Below are 15,797 nucleotides of genomic sequence, written 5' to 3'. Positions count from 1 at the left end.
CAGACAGACAGACAGACAGACAGGCAGACAGACAGACTGATAGTTAGATACTTTAAAGTCATATAAACATAACATAAACAAAGACATAACTGCTTTCCCAATGTATTGTTGTCCATGTATGTATGTTTCATATATTTATTTTACTTTTTTGTTTTATTTATAGTGACACACACACACACACACACACACACACACACACACACACACACACACACATTCACATCTAACACTCATATTTTCTGTTTTTATTTTTGGTATTGTTGTTCTTATTTTGTTATTATTACTTTTCCATCACTATTACATAGTTATAATATTTTCTGTATGTTTTTTTATTTTGTGTTCTTTACAATATTGAGAAATTTTAACATTATTATTATTAGATGGAAGCTTCAACTAAGCCCGTTGGGTTTTCTGCCCCTTCCTACACTGTACATTATGTTACGTTTGTTGTATTTGTCATTTCATATTATGAAAAAAACTAAATTACTTTTATTCTGAAAAGTCCGTGGCGGAAGTTCTGTTCGGATCACACAGCGCGGCGTCAACAGCCATTTTCTTGCAGACGTTAAAGAAGAATGCAACGTATTTAGCTAGCTTTGGGTTATTTCTGGTAATAAATAGGGCTTTATTGTAAAATTACGAACGGTTATATTGCGTTTTTTTTTTTGGTGTGGTTGTCATAGCTTCAGCTAACGTTAGTCGCGGTAGCCTGGCGCGTGTCGAGGACGAAGGTAAGACAACTTCGTAACCTTAGCTACCTGCTAATTAGCTTTAGCGGCAGCCAGTTATACGTTAAAGATGTTTTGCTTGGACAATTTGGTTATGTTTTGACTGTGTGGGGAATATATGATATTGTAATACTCACCATGGGCTGTCGCACGATCAGTAAAACCATTCCCATAAACTCAGCAGAGCCTGTAGCTAAAGTTAGCTAGCTAACGTTAGTGTGCTCACTCAGGGCAGCTGCAAAGCTAAGGTCAGGGATCCGAGTTGTCATGATAGTTTGTAACGGTACCCATCCAAAAATGTACGTAATATTTGACATGACATGGCATTGCAAATGAGAATGACGCTAATAAATTATCGGTATACGTGCAGTTTAGTGTCCCAAATTCCCCATACAATGTCCTACGTGCAGTTTAGTGTCCCAAATTCCCCATACAATGTCCTTAATTAATTATGAACCTGCTAAACCACCTGTGCTACCCTAACCTTAACCCTAACCTAGTCTCAGATAAGACCCTCATCATTTGGGATACTCCGTTTTTGGAAAATAATTTGTGACACTAAACTGCACGTAAGCCTTACCATCTAAATCAGAGCCACCAATTAAAGAAACTCTGATCAATCTGCATCTAATATTCATTTGTGCAGCTATAAACTGCAGATTAATGTGAATCTGAAAGACTCCCTGTCATGCATTCAATTGCCAGTTTATTAAGTTCACCTACAGTAGCTAAAACAAGTGCAGCTCTGCAATAAATATTAAGGCAGAACTTGGCAATATGATTAGAATCAATTATCACAATATTTATAAGCATATTTGATATCAGTAATATGATATTGCAAACAGTATAACAAACTAGTGAAGTGGCTTTCATCGTGATGTATTATGAGACTTTCAGAACTCAACTTAAAGTCATTTGGTTATTTAATGAAAGCTTATGCAAAAACACAAATAACTTTCACAACAATAAGATTAGTTAATGTCGTGATATAATTCTGCAGAAACTTTAATATTAAATTAACGCACAGCCCGTCTTTATGTACATTTATTTCAACGAGGGTAATATTGGAGGCAACAGCTAACTGGATTTGATGATTGTTTCTTTTTGAGCAGCCTCAAATCTCCAAATAACATCGTAAACACAGCCTGTTGCTGTTCAGTTTCAAGCTTTGAGGATTATTCAGGTTCACTTATTAAAACAGGCGTCCTCTATTATACAGATAACACGTTAATTTTTAATTCTAGAAGTTGATGCCAATAGAGTTGAACCTTTTGTTGTTGACTCAAACTAGACAGTCTAGTTAGTCTAGTAAGTCATACTCTGTAAAATAAAAGAAGAAAAGTATTCTCTTAATTAGGTGAAGTAGTTACGTAATAACTGCCTGTACTGTGGTGTGTTGTATTTTTCCTGCAGCTTTAATCTTGAAACAAAAAACTCTTTTCCTTAAAGGTTGGCAAAATGTCAAGGCCACGGCCCGGATCGCCGAGTTACAGGTAAATGCATCGCCAATTTTTCATTTTTATATTTGTGTCTCACGAGATCTGAGTATCGATGTGAATGCTGATTTATTGATTCCTGTGGTGACGTGAGTTTTTTTTCTCATTCTTTACTTTTCCAGAAGGTTCCCATGGGAGGAACCAGACTTTGATCCTCACAAAGTCCTTGCAGAACTGGACGGGAATCCGTCGGACAGGAGCCACCGCCCTAGAGGAGAGCCTGAAGAACACTGGGACTACTCCAGGGAAGACATGTACCCTGAAGGCCATAGAAGATCCCCTCCCTTCCCAGATGACCATCAGTTTGTGCATCATCGCCACCCAAACCAGGAGGAGTTTTATCGCAGAAGGCCACCATCGCCCCATCTTGATGTGATGGGCTTTGATGATGACCGCAGGCTTTCCCCACTGCATGGTGGAGAAGTTGAGGGAGATAGACGCAGAGAAGGGTTTAAAGAACTCTTCCAGCGTTTTGAAAACAGAGCGAGGTTGCCCCAGTCGCCTCTGAGGATATCTAGGGAAAGATTGCCGCCGACACCAAAGTCTCACTCAGACCACCAGCAGAGAGAGCCGGGGATAGGGTGGAAGAGAGAGGAGCAGGGCAGGGGTCGAGGGAGGTTCAGAGACCAAAGTCCCAATGCGAGGTTGGATGACCAAAGAGGGGGAGCAGGTAGGGAAAGAGGGAGGAGGAGCACACAGGGTCCCAATAGAGACAGACGAAGAGAGGATTCACATCACGAGAGGACCCCCCCCTTTAAAAGGCAACGAAGACAAATGGATGACGCCGCTCACCTTGGGTAAATTTTCAAGCAAAATGCTTTGCAGCACTGTCGCAAGGAAGCGAAGAATCCAGAGGATTCCCATCTTTCTAATTTTCCTTTTAGAGCATAATTGCTCGCAGTTTGTCAGCACAACTTATTTTCCAGAAAACAATAATACCAGTCTAACTAGTAGTCTGCATGGCTTAAAGTTTTCTTGCTTTGCAACTTCTTCCGATTCTTTAAAAATTCTGCATGTCTTATGTTGAACACATTCTAGTTGTTAATTAAAACAGCAGTTTTAAAGGCAGAAGTCATTTTAAAACTTGTTGTTATAAGCAAATCAGATATTTGATTTAGGCTGTGGGATAACTCAAAAGCTAATTTAAAGTGTACATTTAAAACCAGATGTGAAGTTGTATAATAAGCATGAATAATTGTTGAACCATGTCACCTCCTCTTATGCTGTCACAGGTACAGGAATGAGGAGGACTTTGGGCAACAGCGTTACTCAGTGGACACACCCAGAGATAGGTTTGGAGGAGACACTCAGGGGAGCTTCCCCCGTGGAGACGTTCGCCGCTCGGGGCCACTCGTCATTGAACACGATCATGGCATTACAGGCAGCAGAGAGCCGCCACGTTGGGAACAATTTGGCGATCGCGAAGACCTTGCGCCTGACTTTATTCGACAGAGGAGTCCTCGTCCAATGGGCTCCTCTCCGGAGCGTTTCAGGGCGTTGGACAGGAGGTTGGAGGATCGGGAAGACGCAAGAGGACGCCATTTTCAAGATAAATGGGCAGACTCCAACTATCATGAAACTAGGAGGAACTCTGCGCCACAAGATAGACCAAACCCCGTGAGATATGGTAATCGAGATGGTCCTGTGAACCACAGGGGGAGGGGTGGTCCTCGCCCAGGGAGAGGGCAGTTCAATCGTGGCCAGGGTGGAAGGACTGGACCGCCCAGAAATCAACCACGCTTACAGCAGTCCTCCCAAGGATACCAAGATCTTCCTGAAGAAGAGCAAAGACCAGGGTACCGAGCCTTCAGGGAAGATTCTTACGAGGATCCAATCGAAGGGGAGCCTGACTGGGCAGAAGAAGACAGACTTCAACAGTGGGAACCTCAAAGGCCTGGAAGTTTGGACCGGCCTTTACAGAGGGATGACTTAGACCCTAAAATGCCCCGTCAGAGGGAGCGAGCATGGAACGATCAGAAGACCAACAACATGACGGTTGTAACGGAGGAAACGCTAACCATCAAAGTCGACATGAGCCGACCCGTAAACAAAAACAGGTAGAATATATATATATATTTTTTTAATTATTAAGGGTGAGAGGGGAAAGTTCACACTTCTCTTTCTGAAATCATGGAAAGTTGCTGAAGGAACAAGGAAGAAAGAAACAGCCACTTGGAGAGTGGAGGCTTGTTGAAAATTACGGGTCACAACATACATCGTCATTGAACTGGATTGTGTTGTGTTGCAGTTTGTACATCTGCTTAAAATGTGTTCCCTCGTGGATACTGCAAGGCACTGCTAACCTTTATCTACCAGATTTGCTGTTGCATCTTAGGACCAGGATGCCTCGCAGAAGTTTCTAACAACACATTTTTGTCTGAAACGGAGTCGCCCTCACATGAAAACGCGTGGATTGACTCCAGGAGGAGACGCATAGAAGCCAAGGAAGGGCTCACACCTCCTGAAGAAATCAAAACTGTTCAACATTTCTGACGAGGCTTGGAGGTTGTCTTTGGGGAAGTGACCATATTATAAACAAGCTGGCAATACTTGCTAATCATTCCTTCATAATTCTACACAAATAACAGGAGACACTCAACAGCTGGGAACTTTAACTGGTCAACCACTCTCACATTACCTTTATGCAAATGCACTGATGAGATGGAAGGATCTGGTAAGCAAGATACAGGGGAGCACAACACCTCCAAAATCAAAAGAAAATCTGTCAAAACAACAACAATTATTGACGATCATGGGAACACCTGATGATGGCTAGTAGAAGAGCATCATAGTATGTTGTCATCAAATGTACGCAGTATTTTTGCCTTTAATCTCAGCAAGCCTGGAGGCAGATGGAAGAGGTGACACATGAAAGGTGGTTCTAACAGGATTCAGAAATGGCCACACACCCCAAAGGCAAATCACAGAAAAAGCAAGACTTTGAAATCACACTGATGTGAGTGAAGAGGGGTTTGGCGGCAGAAGTGGACCATCACACAGTCACTGTGGACTTCTCCGAAGCAAGAAACGTCTCAGAGACCATATTGAAAAGGATCAGAACCAGGCGTTGGTTCTTTGTTGCTCTAGTTTGCTTTCCTAAAAGCAGCTGTGAAAGGACACGCCCTGCAAACATGATCTTACATTATTATAGAGAAGTATGCTTGAAGGGATGTTGCGGTATGTCATCACTCAGGTTGTCTTGGTAAGACATCATGAAAAGATTTGGATCGTTTCGGACTGAAAATGGAAAAAGACCATTATATGTTAAAGCTCTCTAAATGCGACTTTTCTCTATAATGCACATTTTGTGTTTAACCGTCTCCTTATTGATGCTACACATGTTGTCTCTGGTTGAGCTGAGGTCCACAGTTGTCGTTTATGATTCTCTGAATCCTTTTGAAGACATTTCAGTTGCGGTCTGTGAAGCATGACCAGGAAATATAAACCCAACACTACTGAAACTGGAGGAGGACAGGTCTGTTTCCTGAAGAAAAAAAAAGTCACTTGGAAGTCAAACAGTTGACAGAAGTCAAAGATTTAAAGAAGTGCAAGCTTTTGGCAATTAAGCAACATTGCTTGCCTTGTGATAAAGCAATATCACTTGAGCCCACCAGAGAAAGAAATCGTTAAAGGAAAAAAGTAATCTGAGTGCTCTGCGATGAAGGAGGGAAATGTTTGGAATATTTAAACATGAATCAAGATATTTCACAGGAAGTGGAGAGCATTTTTGAGCTTGACAGGAGCCGTTTGTCCACATGCCAAATCTGATGTTTGGAAACCTGCACACGATCAGTGGGAGGAAGTGGAGACAAACCAATAAAAAATGTTCCGGCACAATTTCCCACCACTTGTGGACGAGTGGGGAGTATCGGAAGTGTGCCTGTGGCTTTAATAAGATGAACTTCTGCCTTAATTGACCAAATACTGAACCGTGTTTGAGCTGTCATTTCGGTAAGAGTATTCAAAGCATGTCCACAATGTGAATGCTGAGACGCATTCAAGTTCAGACAAACATGGAGTCTTGTTTTTCTTTACTGTTCTTGCCACAGGGATTGATGGATGAACAAACACACCTACAGCTGTTTTTATCGAAGAATTTGAGCTGTGGATCTGTTTCTTGTCAGAGAAGCTGGTAAAGAAGACAAACCTGACAGCCCCAGCCATACTTTACTGACTTAAGAATGAATACACACTGTTTAAAGAAGAAATTGAAGCATGAACGTAAACATCAATGCTGTTAAAAGGAGAAATCAAAGCATCATTAATGTGGTTGCAAGGAGAAGATGAGGCCAAGAACATAGATGTCCCCAGTACAGATAAATTGAGAAATTAAAGCCATTAACATTACTATCATGATGATAAATGGATATGGATTCAACCAATGGATTGCAGCCGCATCGGGGCCATCAAAAGTAGAGGAAAAAAGCCATGAGAATAAATACTAATCCTCTTAAAAGGCGGAGAAAATGACGCCTCAAACTAAAAAAATCAATGCTTAGAAGTTGAGAAAAGATCGGTGCTGTTACAAGGAGAAATGAAATTGAAGCCTTGAAGATAAATATGAATGTTGATGAAGGAGAAATTGCAGCATCATCAGTGCTGGAAAAATCAGAAATCGATGCCATGAACATATGCATCAACATCTCTGGAAAATGGAGGAAGTTGAAGCGTAATCAGTGCTGTGTACACAGAAATTGAAGCCATAAACGTAAATATTGTCAATCTGAAAAAAGGATAAATTCAAGCCAGGGACACAGGTGCTGTGAAATGGAGTGGTTGAAGCTGTCAACTTTCACAAGCATCAAACCAGAAAAAGAGCTATTAAAGTCATGAATTATCCATGCGGATCAGTGGAGAAATGTAAGGTGTCATCAGCGAAGAGGAGAAATTGACATCATGAAGAACGACATAATAGATTCTGCTCAAAAAAGAAATCAAAGTGGCGCCAAAAGGTAAAAGAGGATCCGTTAAATCCTGGAGGAACTGTGGGTCAAGTTTGAACGAAGATCACAGATCTAGATCGGACAAGATGGCCGATAAAAATGTCAAGTTTTCCACGGGGGACTCAAACATGACGGGAGTCCACCGAATGTATATCTGCTGAACTGAGAACCAGAGTAAAGATGTCAAAACGGAAGATTTAATGGATCAAACGCGAAAAGAAGTGTGAACTTTCACCCAACCTAGAACTCACCTGTCTGTTTAAAAGAGAGGGGGTATCTTGGTCTCCTCCGGCTTTACCTTTTTAAGCCTTTCTAAACATCCATAAAAAGATTATGAATTTGTACGATTCTGTGTACTTTCAGGGGTGAACATCCCCCTTTTTATTCAACGTATAGTTATTGTAAACATTGTCAGTCGTGGAACTCATGAAAGGTAGGTTTGTTGGGTAAGGTAAAGATTTTATTTATCTCTTTTCTCCCAGATGTGATGGGGACAGAAAGTCCCTTTTTAAAACTGTCTTTTGGCTAAAATACACAAATGTATGCTCAAACTGAGTACAATATATTCACTTTATCAGGTAATAGTGGCAAAGATACTTTAAAAGGAGTAAATCAGTCCTTGTCCCTGATGTTTATACATTCACACAGAGCAAGTTAGGTAACATAACTCTGCTTTTCACAACACTAAAACATAATAAACTGTTAAATTACTTTAAAGTAATGCAGTGTTTCCTCCTATAGAAACTAAGCATGAATGGCAGTTGAAGCCAACAGCTTCTATGTGTTGTGAGAATTTAAGAACTGGTAAATAAAACGCATCTTCTGTGTACTTAATTCAGGTAAGAGCTCATCCTAATGGGAACCAGTTTTCCCTCTTGGCTTGGTTACATTCTTCTTCTCCTCTGCAGCTCGCTGTGCTACTCCTCGGACAGGCAGCTCTCTTTAGACCTGGTCAACGTGGGTCGCCAGCGTCTGGACTTCCTGCCTATGCTGGAGCACTCTGGGACGTACCGGGAGAACGCCATGCACACTGGGACTTTTGCCCAGGAAATCATCACACTGGTGCACCAAGTCAAAGGTCAGCACAGCACGCGCACATCTACATGTTGTGTGTTTGGTTTTTATACTCAATCCTCATTTTAGGTAATTCATTTGTTATTTTAAGACTAGAAAACATACCACAAAATGGAACAAACGAGTTCAATCTTCATTTGGGTTCAAGATCCCTAACATAACGTTTTACCAGTCAAAAAAAATCAATTCCTGTTCACTCATTTATGCCAAAGTTTACATCTAAATAACATCGCGCAGTTTAACAGAGGGGCGGCCCTAGCTCATACACCAAACTCTTCTGGGGTTCAGGAGGAAGCTGTGAAATCTTAAAATGAGTGTCAAGAGCAGCTGTTTCCTGCAGCAGTGAAATCAGTTTGAAAACGTATGCTTTTTGGCATTCAAATTGGCAGAGTATGTCTGATCAGCACACAGTTAGTTATTAACCTGTTTTACAGTGTGTGAAACGCTCTGCCGTGGGTCACAGCCTGATAAAATGTTACACTGCTTCACAGAATTAAATGTGTGCTTTTTTGTAAACTGTGTGAAAAGAAATTCAGGTTTGGATAAAAACACAAACACAAACCGTAAGTGTTTCTTGGCCCGTAGTTGGATTGAGATTGAACAACAAATACTTGACATATTTAGGTTCTTAAAGTGTTTCTTGTCTGCATTCACAGAGCAGTATTTCCGAAATGATGGGGCCACCCTGAATGAGCGATTCTCAGCGCCCCAACAGGGCGGCTACTCTGAAGAAGAGACGGAGGAGCTGACGTTGGATGAGAGGTTCAGTTCAAACCGGTACGTTGAATGGTGACAGACGGGCATCTAATGGTAGTTAGTGCATGATCATATCCTGTAATCATAATCCTGTCCAGACGGAGCTGAATATTCAAGTTTTCTTAAACTTGGAGATCAAAAGTAAAAAATTAAGATTTATAACCGTACAGGTTAACGTTCTACAACAGTAACTTAAGCCCTAGTCGCACGGGGCTAGTGTTACCCGGGGACCTCCTAGTAAATTGTAATAGGGATAGACCGATTATCGGGTCGTTTTTTGGCAGTTTGCAGATTATCTGTATCAGCGTTTTATTTGCCTGATAACCAATAAAGTTAATGAATTAAAGTGTTTCACTCACCACTGAGTCTGACTTAATGTCCCGCCCACAACACCATCTGACTCTCTCTTACTGGCTATTATGTTGAAAGTTTCTCATTTATGAAATAATTGCTAAAAGCATTTAAACACAGTTTTGTGTTGGAGTTTGTAACATTCCAAAATCCTAACTTTGACTTAAAGATTTTCATTTTCACTGTAAATGCATATTGGCTCCAAATATCGGTGATCGTTTCATTAACTACTAATAATCGGCATCGGCCTTGAGAAACAGTCGACCCCTAATTTGTTATAATTACGGAGGTTGTCTGTGATCTCGTCTGTGCGAATCTGCCATGTCTGTAATTTGTCAAGTAAAAATTCCATCGCAAATTACCGACCATATTTCGCCAAACGCGGAGGTTGTGTGATGATAATAGTCCCGTGGGAATCGGCATCTCTTTGATTCTGGGTTCTGTTGGTTGCGTTGGCAATTATAAAGAACAGTCTTGACATTATATGTCGGGGATGACGTCAGTAAATTTGAGTATAATACAGACTTATTATCTGTGCGAATGCACCGCATGAATCACAGACGTGGTGGGCTAATTTCTAAATAGTCAAAAGAGACGAGTGTCTTTCTGTAAAAGAGCCTGTGATCCTCGGGCTTTCTTCTGGTGTCTAAACCCATGTTCAGAACTCTTCTAGTGATGTTACTCCTAGTTTTAATTTTGCTAATTTCATTTTGATTAATTCTGTATTGTTTGTACTTTAAATTGCATTATTTACTGTTACATTTCAACAGTTTTGAAATGTTTTAATCTTGTAGTTTTGTTTTAAAAGGTGCAGCATTAATTCAGGTGATAATTATTACTGTATGTGTAAAGTTGTAAAAAAACAAAATTTTCTTTCTGGCTGTCTTCTTCTGCAGGGGCTTCAGCTTAAACATGAACTCGCTGCTCGACGACGACGAGCCTCTGTTCTCCAGACTAGGACCCTTGCAGGTGAATAAGTCAAGTTCAAGTCAAGTCATCTTTATTTGTCAATTTGTTCACATATACTAGACACGCAGAGGAATCGAAAGTTCGTTTCTCACCATCCCACGGTGAAGAAGAAAAAACGCACAACAGATAAGACAAGACATTCCTACCACAAGAGTAAACAAAGTGCTCAACAGATAGGGACATTTTTCCTAACAGTAAAACAATAAACGGCAACAATATCACAAGACAAAAACACAAGAATGTCACAAGCAGCAAACATTGTTATATGATGTGGTCTGGTAGTGCAGAAAGGTGTGCAAAAATGCAACAGCAGCAACTTCAGAGTCCAGAGGTTTTTTTTTTGGGGGGGGGGTGGAAGAGTTCAGTTTCCTGACAGCCTGGTGGATAAAGCTGTTTGCTAGTATGGTGGAGCGGGCACTGAGGCTTCTATATCTCCTCCCAGAGGGCAGGAGCCTGTCGTCGCTCACAATCATGGTCGCTTTTCGGGTGAGGCGGGTGTTGTATATGTCTTGCAGGGAGGGGAGTGGGGCCCCAATGATCTTTCCAGTTGTGTTCACTATGCGCTGCAGGGCTTTTCTGTTGTAGTCAGTGCAGTTCCCACCCCACACAGTGATGCAGCTGGTGACAATGCTCTCAGTGGTGCCCCTGTAGAAAGTGCCCATGATGGGTGAGCGGGCTCTTGCTCGCTTGAGTTTGCGGAGGAAATAGAGGCGCCACTGTGCTTTCTTCACCAGTGATGCAGTGTTGATGGTCCGGGAGAGGTCCTCACTGATGTGCACCCCCAGGAATTTGGTGCTGCTCACCCTCTCCACAGCAGCACCATTGATGGTCAGTGGTGGGTGTTGGATGTGACCTCTCCGGAAGTCAACAACTTCTTCTTGGTCTTGCTGACATCCAGCAGGAGGTTGTTGTCTCGGCGCCATGTGGTCAGAAGGTTGACCTCCTTCCTGTAGTTGGACTCATCGTTATTGGTGATGAGACCCACCACAGACCCAACAAACTCCGTCTCTAATACTTGGCATCCTAAAACACTACACCGTAGAGACTGTTGATAAAACGTCCTCATTGGTTTTGCGGATACATTTCCATCTGAATAGGTGTTTTTTAATTGATATTATTGATGATGTGATGACAGCCGGTTCGAGACCCGGGGGACCTGAGGCACGACCTGGAGAGGAGGAGACAGGAGAGGCTGGAGGGGGTGAAAGTCACAATATCAGGGAACAATATGTCACCGCACCCCCTGGGTCCAATCAGGTGAGATTAAACTCCTTTTTCTTCCTGCTGTCGTTATTTATCAGACTTTACATTGTAGTAACAAACCTCCCGAGTGCTTCGAAGGTGAAGTTGGATAGACTTGAACAAGAGAACCCTGCATTAAGCACGTAATATTACCACATTTAAGTTGCACAGAAGTTACCAAACTTACTATATTCTGAGTTTTTAAATACCTTTTTCTGATAAGTTTGATAACTGATATTTCACAAAGCAGAAAATATTACAAAGTGTCTGAAGACTAACACACTGTTAATATAAGATGATAGATCAAGATTACATATTATCAGTGGTGGAAAGCAACAGAGTACATTTACTCAGTACAAAGTAGAAATAAAACAGGCATGTGAAGTATTCTCTTAGCATATACCAACTTAAACTTTCTGTACATCGTGTTGATGTTTCTGTCAGCGCGCCGGGGTTAGCGTACAGGGACAAGGATGAAATGTCTCAGATGGAGGACGAAGGATTCTCCACCTGGCCAGAGGAGCAAAGCAGGAGACGAGAGGGCAACATGGTGAGCATTAAAGAGAACTTTCATCTGATGGAGACGACATGTTGGAGCTCAAAGTGAATCTTTAGCCTTTCTCTCCTCCTTCAGGGACCAAGGAGAGGAGCTCCGTACAGGCCGAATGCTGCCTCGCAACGAAGGAACACACGCCCCGTCAACCGGCTCGGACCAATGAGGCGACCAAACAACCGCAACACCACTGCAGGTAACTAAACACCCCTGCAAACTTTGTAATACTATAAGCAATCACAGCCACTCAAGACCATGCTTGTGATTAAGCAAGCTGCGACGCACTGTGTCCCAGAAGCGGCTCTCAACTAAAAATACTGTATTCATAACATTTCTTCAAGGTTGGCAGGTCTGGGTATATCATTGCATCACTACACTATTGTAACAACTAAATCACGGCCAAAAATCTTTCATCTGTCGTTCATAACTGGACTAAATGAAAGAAACTATTTACTTTTATGGTAGAAGCACAAATATCCAGGAAAAATGACCAAAATCTGCAAGTTGGGCAGGCAAGATACTCTGCTTCTGTGACGCTCCTGGTGTGATGTGACGCAGGGCGGACAGCAGAGCAAAACCATGGCGGTGGAATCCCCAGGTTATTGTTTCAGCTCATTGTTTATCTGTCCGGCTGCAACTTTACTGTTCTGGTTCAATATCGGCGCTCTCATAGCGTCGTTTTCAGAGAACAAGTTCTAAAAACTCACTGTACTCTACCTGCTCAGCAGCAAACATTGTGGAGCATTTAGGAGCTAAAGAGATGGATATGTCCCTCTCTCGTCTTCTGTGAGCAAGCTGAATGAATAATCATATACATTTTATCGGTTAGATTCTAGTCTACAGCATTACAACTCAGTTTCATAGATCTGTAGTTTAAATCAACTAATCGATTAATTGACTAAACGGTATGAGCGTTAGTTGCCCGAGAATTTCTTTACTATAGTACAGCCCCACTTTGCAGCCACAGCCCAAAGTATTGATCGTTTGGCGGGCAGCTCGCGGCTCAGTCCCTCCCTGCGTGCAGCTACTACCTCACGCTCAGTGTGACACATTTAGTCAGGTTTACTCTGTGGTGAACTCCCATTGTGTAACAGCCTCTTTCGTCTTGGCGGCCTCACGTTAAAGTGGAATTCCTTTTGACTTTTGACCCGACACGTTTCAAGGAGTTAATTCTCAATGTTCAGCTTCTAATCATACCTGAGCTGATCCAAATCCCATCTTCTCACCTCGTCTTTCTGGGTATCCTTTGTGTTTTTTCCAATACCAGTAATAAAACGGTAATTTTGAAATGGTGCGGGTGCCTAAACGGTGCCTGAATCGATACCAAAAAAAAGAGGGAAAAGCACAAAACAACATTTAAGAACGGCTTGTTTAATTTTAATTTTTTATTTATATAAGTTTATTTCATTTTTCAAACAACTGAATGCAAACGCAACATTTCAAGTCCTGAAAGAAAAGGATCAGAAAGAAGATTAATCTTATATAATCCGCCCCTCTTTCACAAAACATACATTAACAAAACCAATAATTAAATAAATAAAAAACCCTCTTTCCTTCCACCTCTCCCCCTTACCAGTCGCAAAACAACAACAACAACAACAAACAAACAAAAACTGAATTAACACATTTCACTGTATTTACTCAACATATTTGCTTTAATTGTGTTTTTTAAATATGTTTGTTTTAGGCTCTTTGGTTTCACTGTTGAGATTGTTGCACAAAGTGATTCCTTTCACTGTGATGCAACGTTCCCTCAGATTGGTTCTGTAACTCGGTTTCATTGCTAAGGCCATATGGTCAAATTTTTAATAATGTATTTAACATATAATAACAATCACTTAATTCACAAAAAGAACTAGATCGCAGAAGGGTTCTCAACAACTAGGGTCACGTGCAGCGATGCTTCTGTTGCCTGTAACGCCCGTTTTCGGAGCCCCAGAGAGCAGCGCATGCATTTAAGTTGCACTGAAATCTGCGTTGTCATTCGGTCTGGTAGATTCCGGTCGTTAAACCTTTTTCTTTACACCGGTCCAATCCTCTCTTCATATTGTTTCTACCTGTGAACTGGATTTCTCTGACCTCGGCTCTTTCTCTCCTTCTTTACTATCCGTAGGTCCTAACTGGTGATCGGACACTGGAACGGTATCCCGTTTGGACGCTGCTGGTTTGACTTTTAACACTGTTCGGAAAAAAAAAACAGAATTGAAAGGATTTTGTTTTCACCTCGGGCCAAATTGTGTTAATTTCCAACAACAGCACAAAGTTGGCGTATCAAACTGTGAAGATTGCTCGGTTGGTGTTAGCCAGCGAGCGGCAGCAGACTGAATGCGAAACGTTGATACCTGCAGCTGGTCCACATTCTGTAACTTCTATTCACACCGGTTCTGTCCTTCCATCTTTGCTCTTTTGTGTGTTTCTGTTATTGATGTCTGTATTTTCACGCTTTCTCATGTCGATGTGTGGTCTTGATTTATGTTTTTTAAATCAAACGCTCGCCGTTTATCAGGATAATGTTGATTTGAAATGTCTACAGATATCGGATGAATTAATTAAAACACACTACGCTCATGTGAAGCTACAGTATTTAAATATACCGTGATTGTACATTTAATTATCTTTTTCCCGCCAGATGACTAACACATTATCCCCCCCCCCCGTTATAAGTTAAGCGTCACTAGTTCTGTTGTGATCTTGATTTCTTTTTAGTTTTATCATATCTGTACATTTTAGTTTAACGTTGCACCAGCCCTTAATGTCAATGTTTCAGTTGGTTTTTAATAAATAAGTCATTTTGAATTTGTCTGTCATTGTAGTGTTTTTAAAGTCAAAACGAGTTGCTTAATAGGAGTTAATCTGGGTTTGCAAAGACATAAATACATAAAGCTTACTGATCGACAGCAGACATTTTGACCTGTTCACAGTAGAAAAGCACAGGTGTCACTGATAATGCACTTATGATTTCCACCTGTGCTTTCTTAACTTTGAAATGTCAAAATATCTTCTGTGAAAACGGCGAGATGTGGTCATGTTTCACACCTAATTCTGATCCACGTACACTTGATCCAACAGACAGATGTTTAATGATCCCTGTTCTTAATTTGGTAAAGCTGATGCAAATTTAAATTTCGAAGCAGCCACATTTCTTAACGTATAATTTCCGTTCACACTACAGTTTAGTTGTTTCCCCGGTTACATGAGACAAATTGATGTTTTCTAATCGGTATGAAGTCAGTTTGATTAAATAATTCTTATGACAAAGTTCGGCAGCTAAGTGACTAAAGTGTAAATTAGTCATACATACATTTCAAGCGGGGGGAACATGTAAAACTGCTGCTGAGGTAAAAACAGCTTTGTGAATTTACAAGAAAACTAAAATATTGAGTCTTTTGGAAAAATATGTTGCCGTATATTTGTTTAATTGGCCGTGAGCCGTTTGATTAGCATGCTCAAAGAACATGATCATCACATGAGAACTACAAGTGTCTCTGTGACAACTGAGCTAACTTTATTCTCTAGTGAAGGCCACAAGATGAGGCTGAAAGCTCCAGAAAAACCTCATTAGTGGACTTTGTAATGAGATTTGTTTTAGGTAAAATAAGTGCTTTCAAGCACAAGATTTAATTGTAAGAAGTTACTTCTTTATATAATGCTTGAAGCAACTGCAAAATTAGAACAAATAAACATA

At 41.1% G+C, this 15,797-nt stretch overlaps 1 protein-coding gene across 1 annotated transcript; it reads left to right on the top strand.

Moving 5' to 3' along the window:
* The first annotated feature begins 520 nt into the window (after window positions 1-520).
* On the top strand, window positions 521-14,908 carry zgc:112982 (uncharacterized protein LOC503771 homolog). The gene is made up of 11 exons (XM_031285233.2): window positions 521-731; window positions 2,178-2,221; window positions 2,347-3,021; window positions 3,457-4,281; window positions 8,076-8,245; window positions 8,898-9,018; window positions 10,245-10,317; window positions 11,453-11,574; window positions 12,004-12,109; window positions 12,194-12,308; window positions 14,226-14,908. Exons 2-11 carry the CDS (start codon window positions 2,187-2,189, stop codon window positions 14,237-14,239), a joined length of 2,256 nt encoding a protein of 751 aa, XP_031141093.1. The 5' UTR covers window positions 521-731; window positions 2,178-2,186; the 3' UTR covers window positions 14,240-14,908.
* The last annotated feature ends 889 nt before the right edge of the window (window positions 14,909-15,797 follow it).

This window comes from Sander lucioperca, chromosome 23, assembly GCF_008315115.2.
Source record: "Sander lucioperca isolate FBNREF2018 chromosome 23, SLUC_FBN_1.2, whole genome shotgun sequence".
Classification (NCBI taxonomy): domain Eukaryota; kingdom Metazoa; phylum Chordata; class Actinopteri; order Perciformes; family Percidae; genus Sander; species Sander lucioperca.
This window is presented reverse-complemented; position numbering and strand designations above follow the sequence as displayed.

What these genes read in the sequence shown, in the direction of transcription:
- zgc:112982 (XM_031285233.2), top strand. Translation starts at nt 2,187, where the DNA reads ATGTCAAGGCCACGGCCCGGATCGCCGAGTTACAG. An exon ending in CGACCCGTAAACAAAAACAG is followed by an intron (nt 4,282 to 8,075) that starts GTAGAATATATA and finishes TCTCCTCTGCAG; the next exon opens with CTCGCTGTGCTACTCCTCGG. An exon ending in CACCCCCTGGGTCCAATCAG is followed by an intron (nt 11,575 to 12,003) that starts GTGAGATTAAAC and finishes TGTTTCTGTCAG; the next exon opens with CGCGCCGGGGTTAGCGTACA.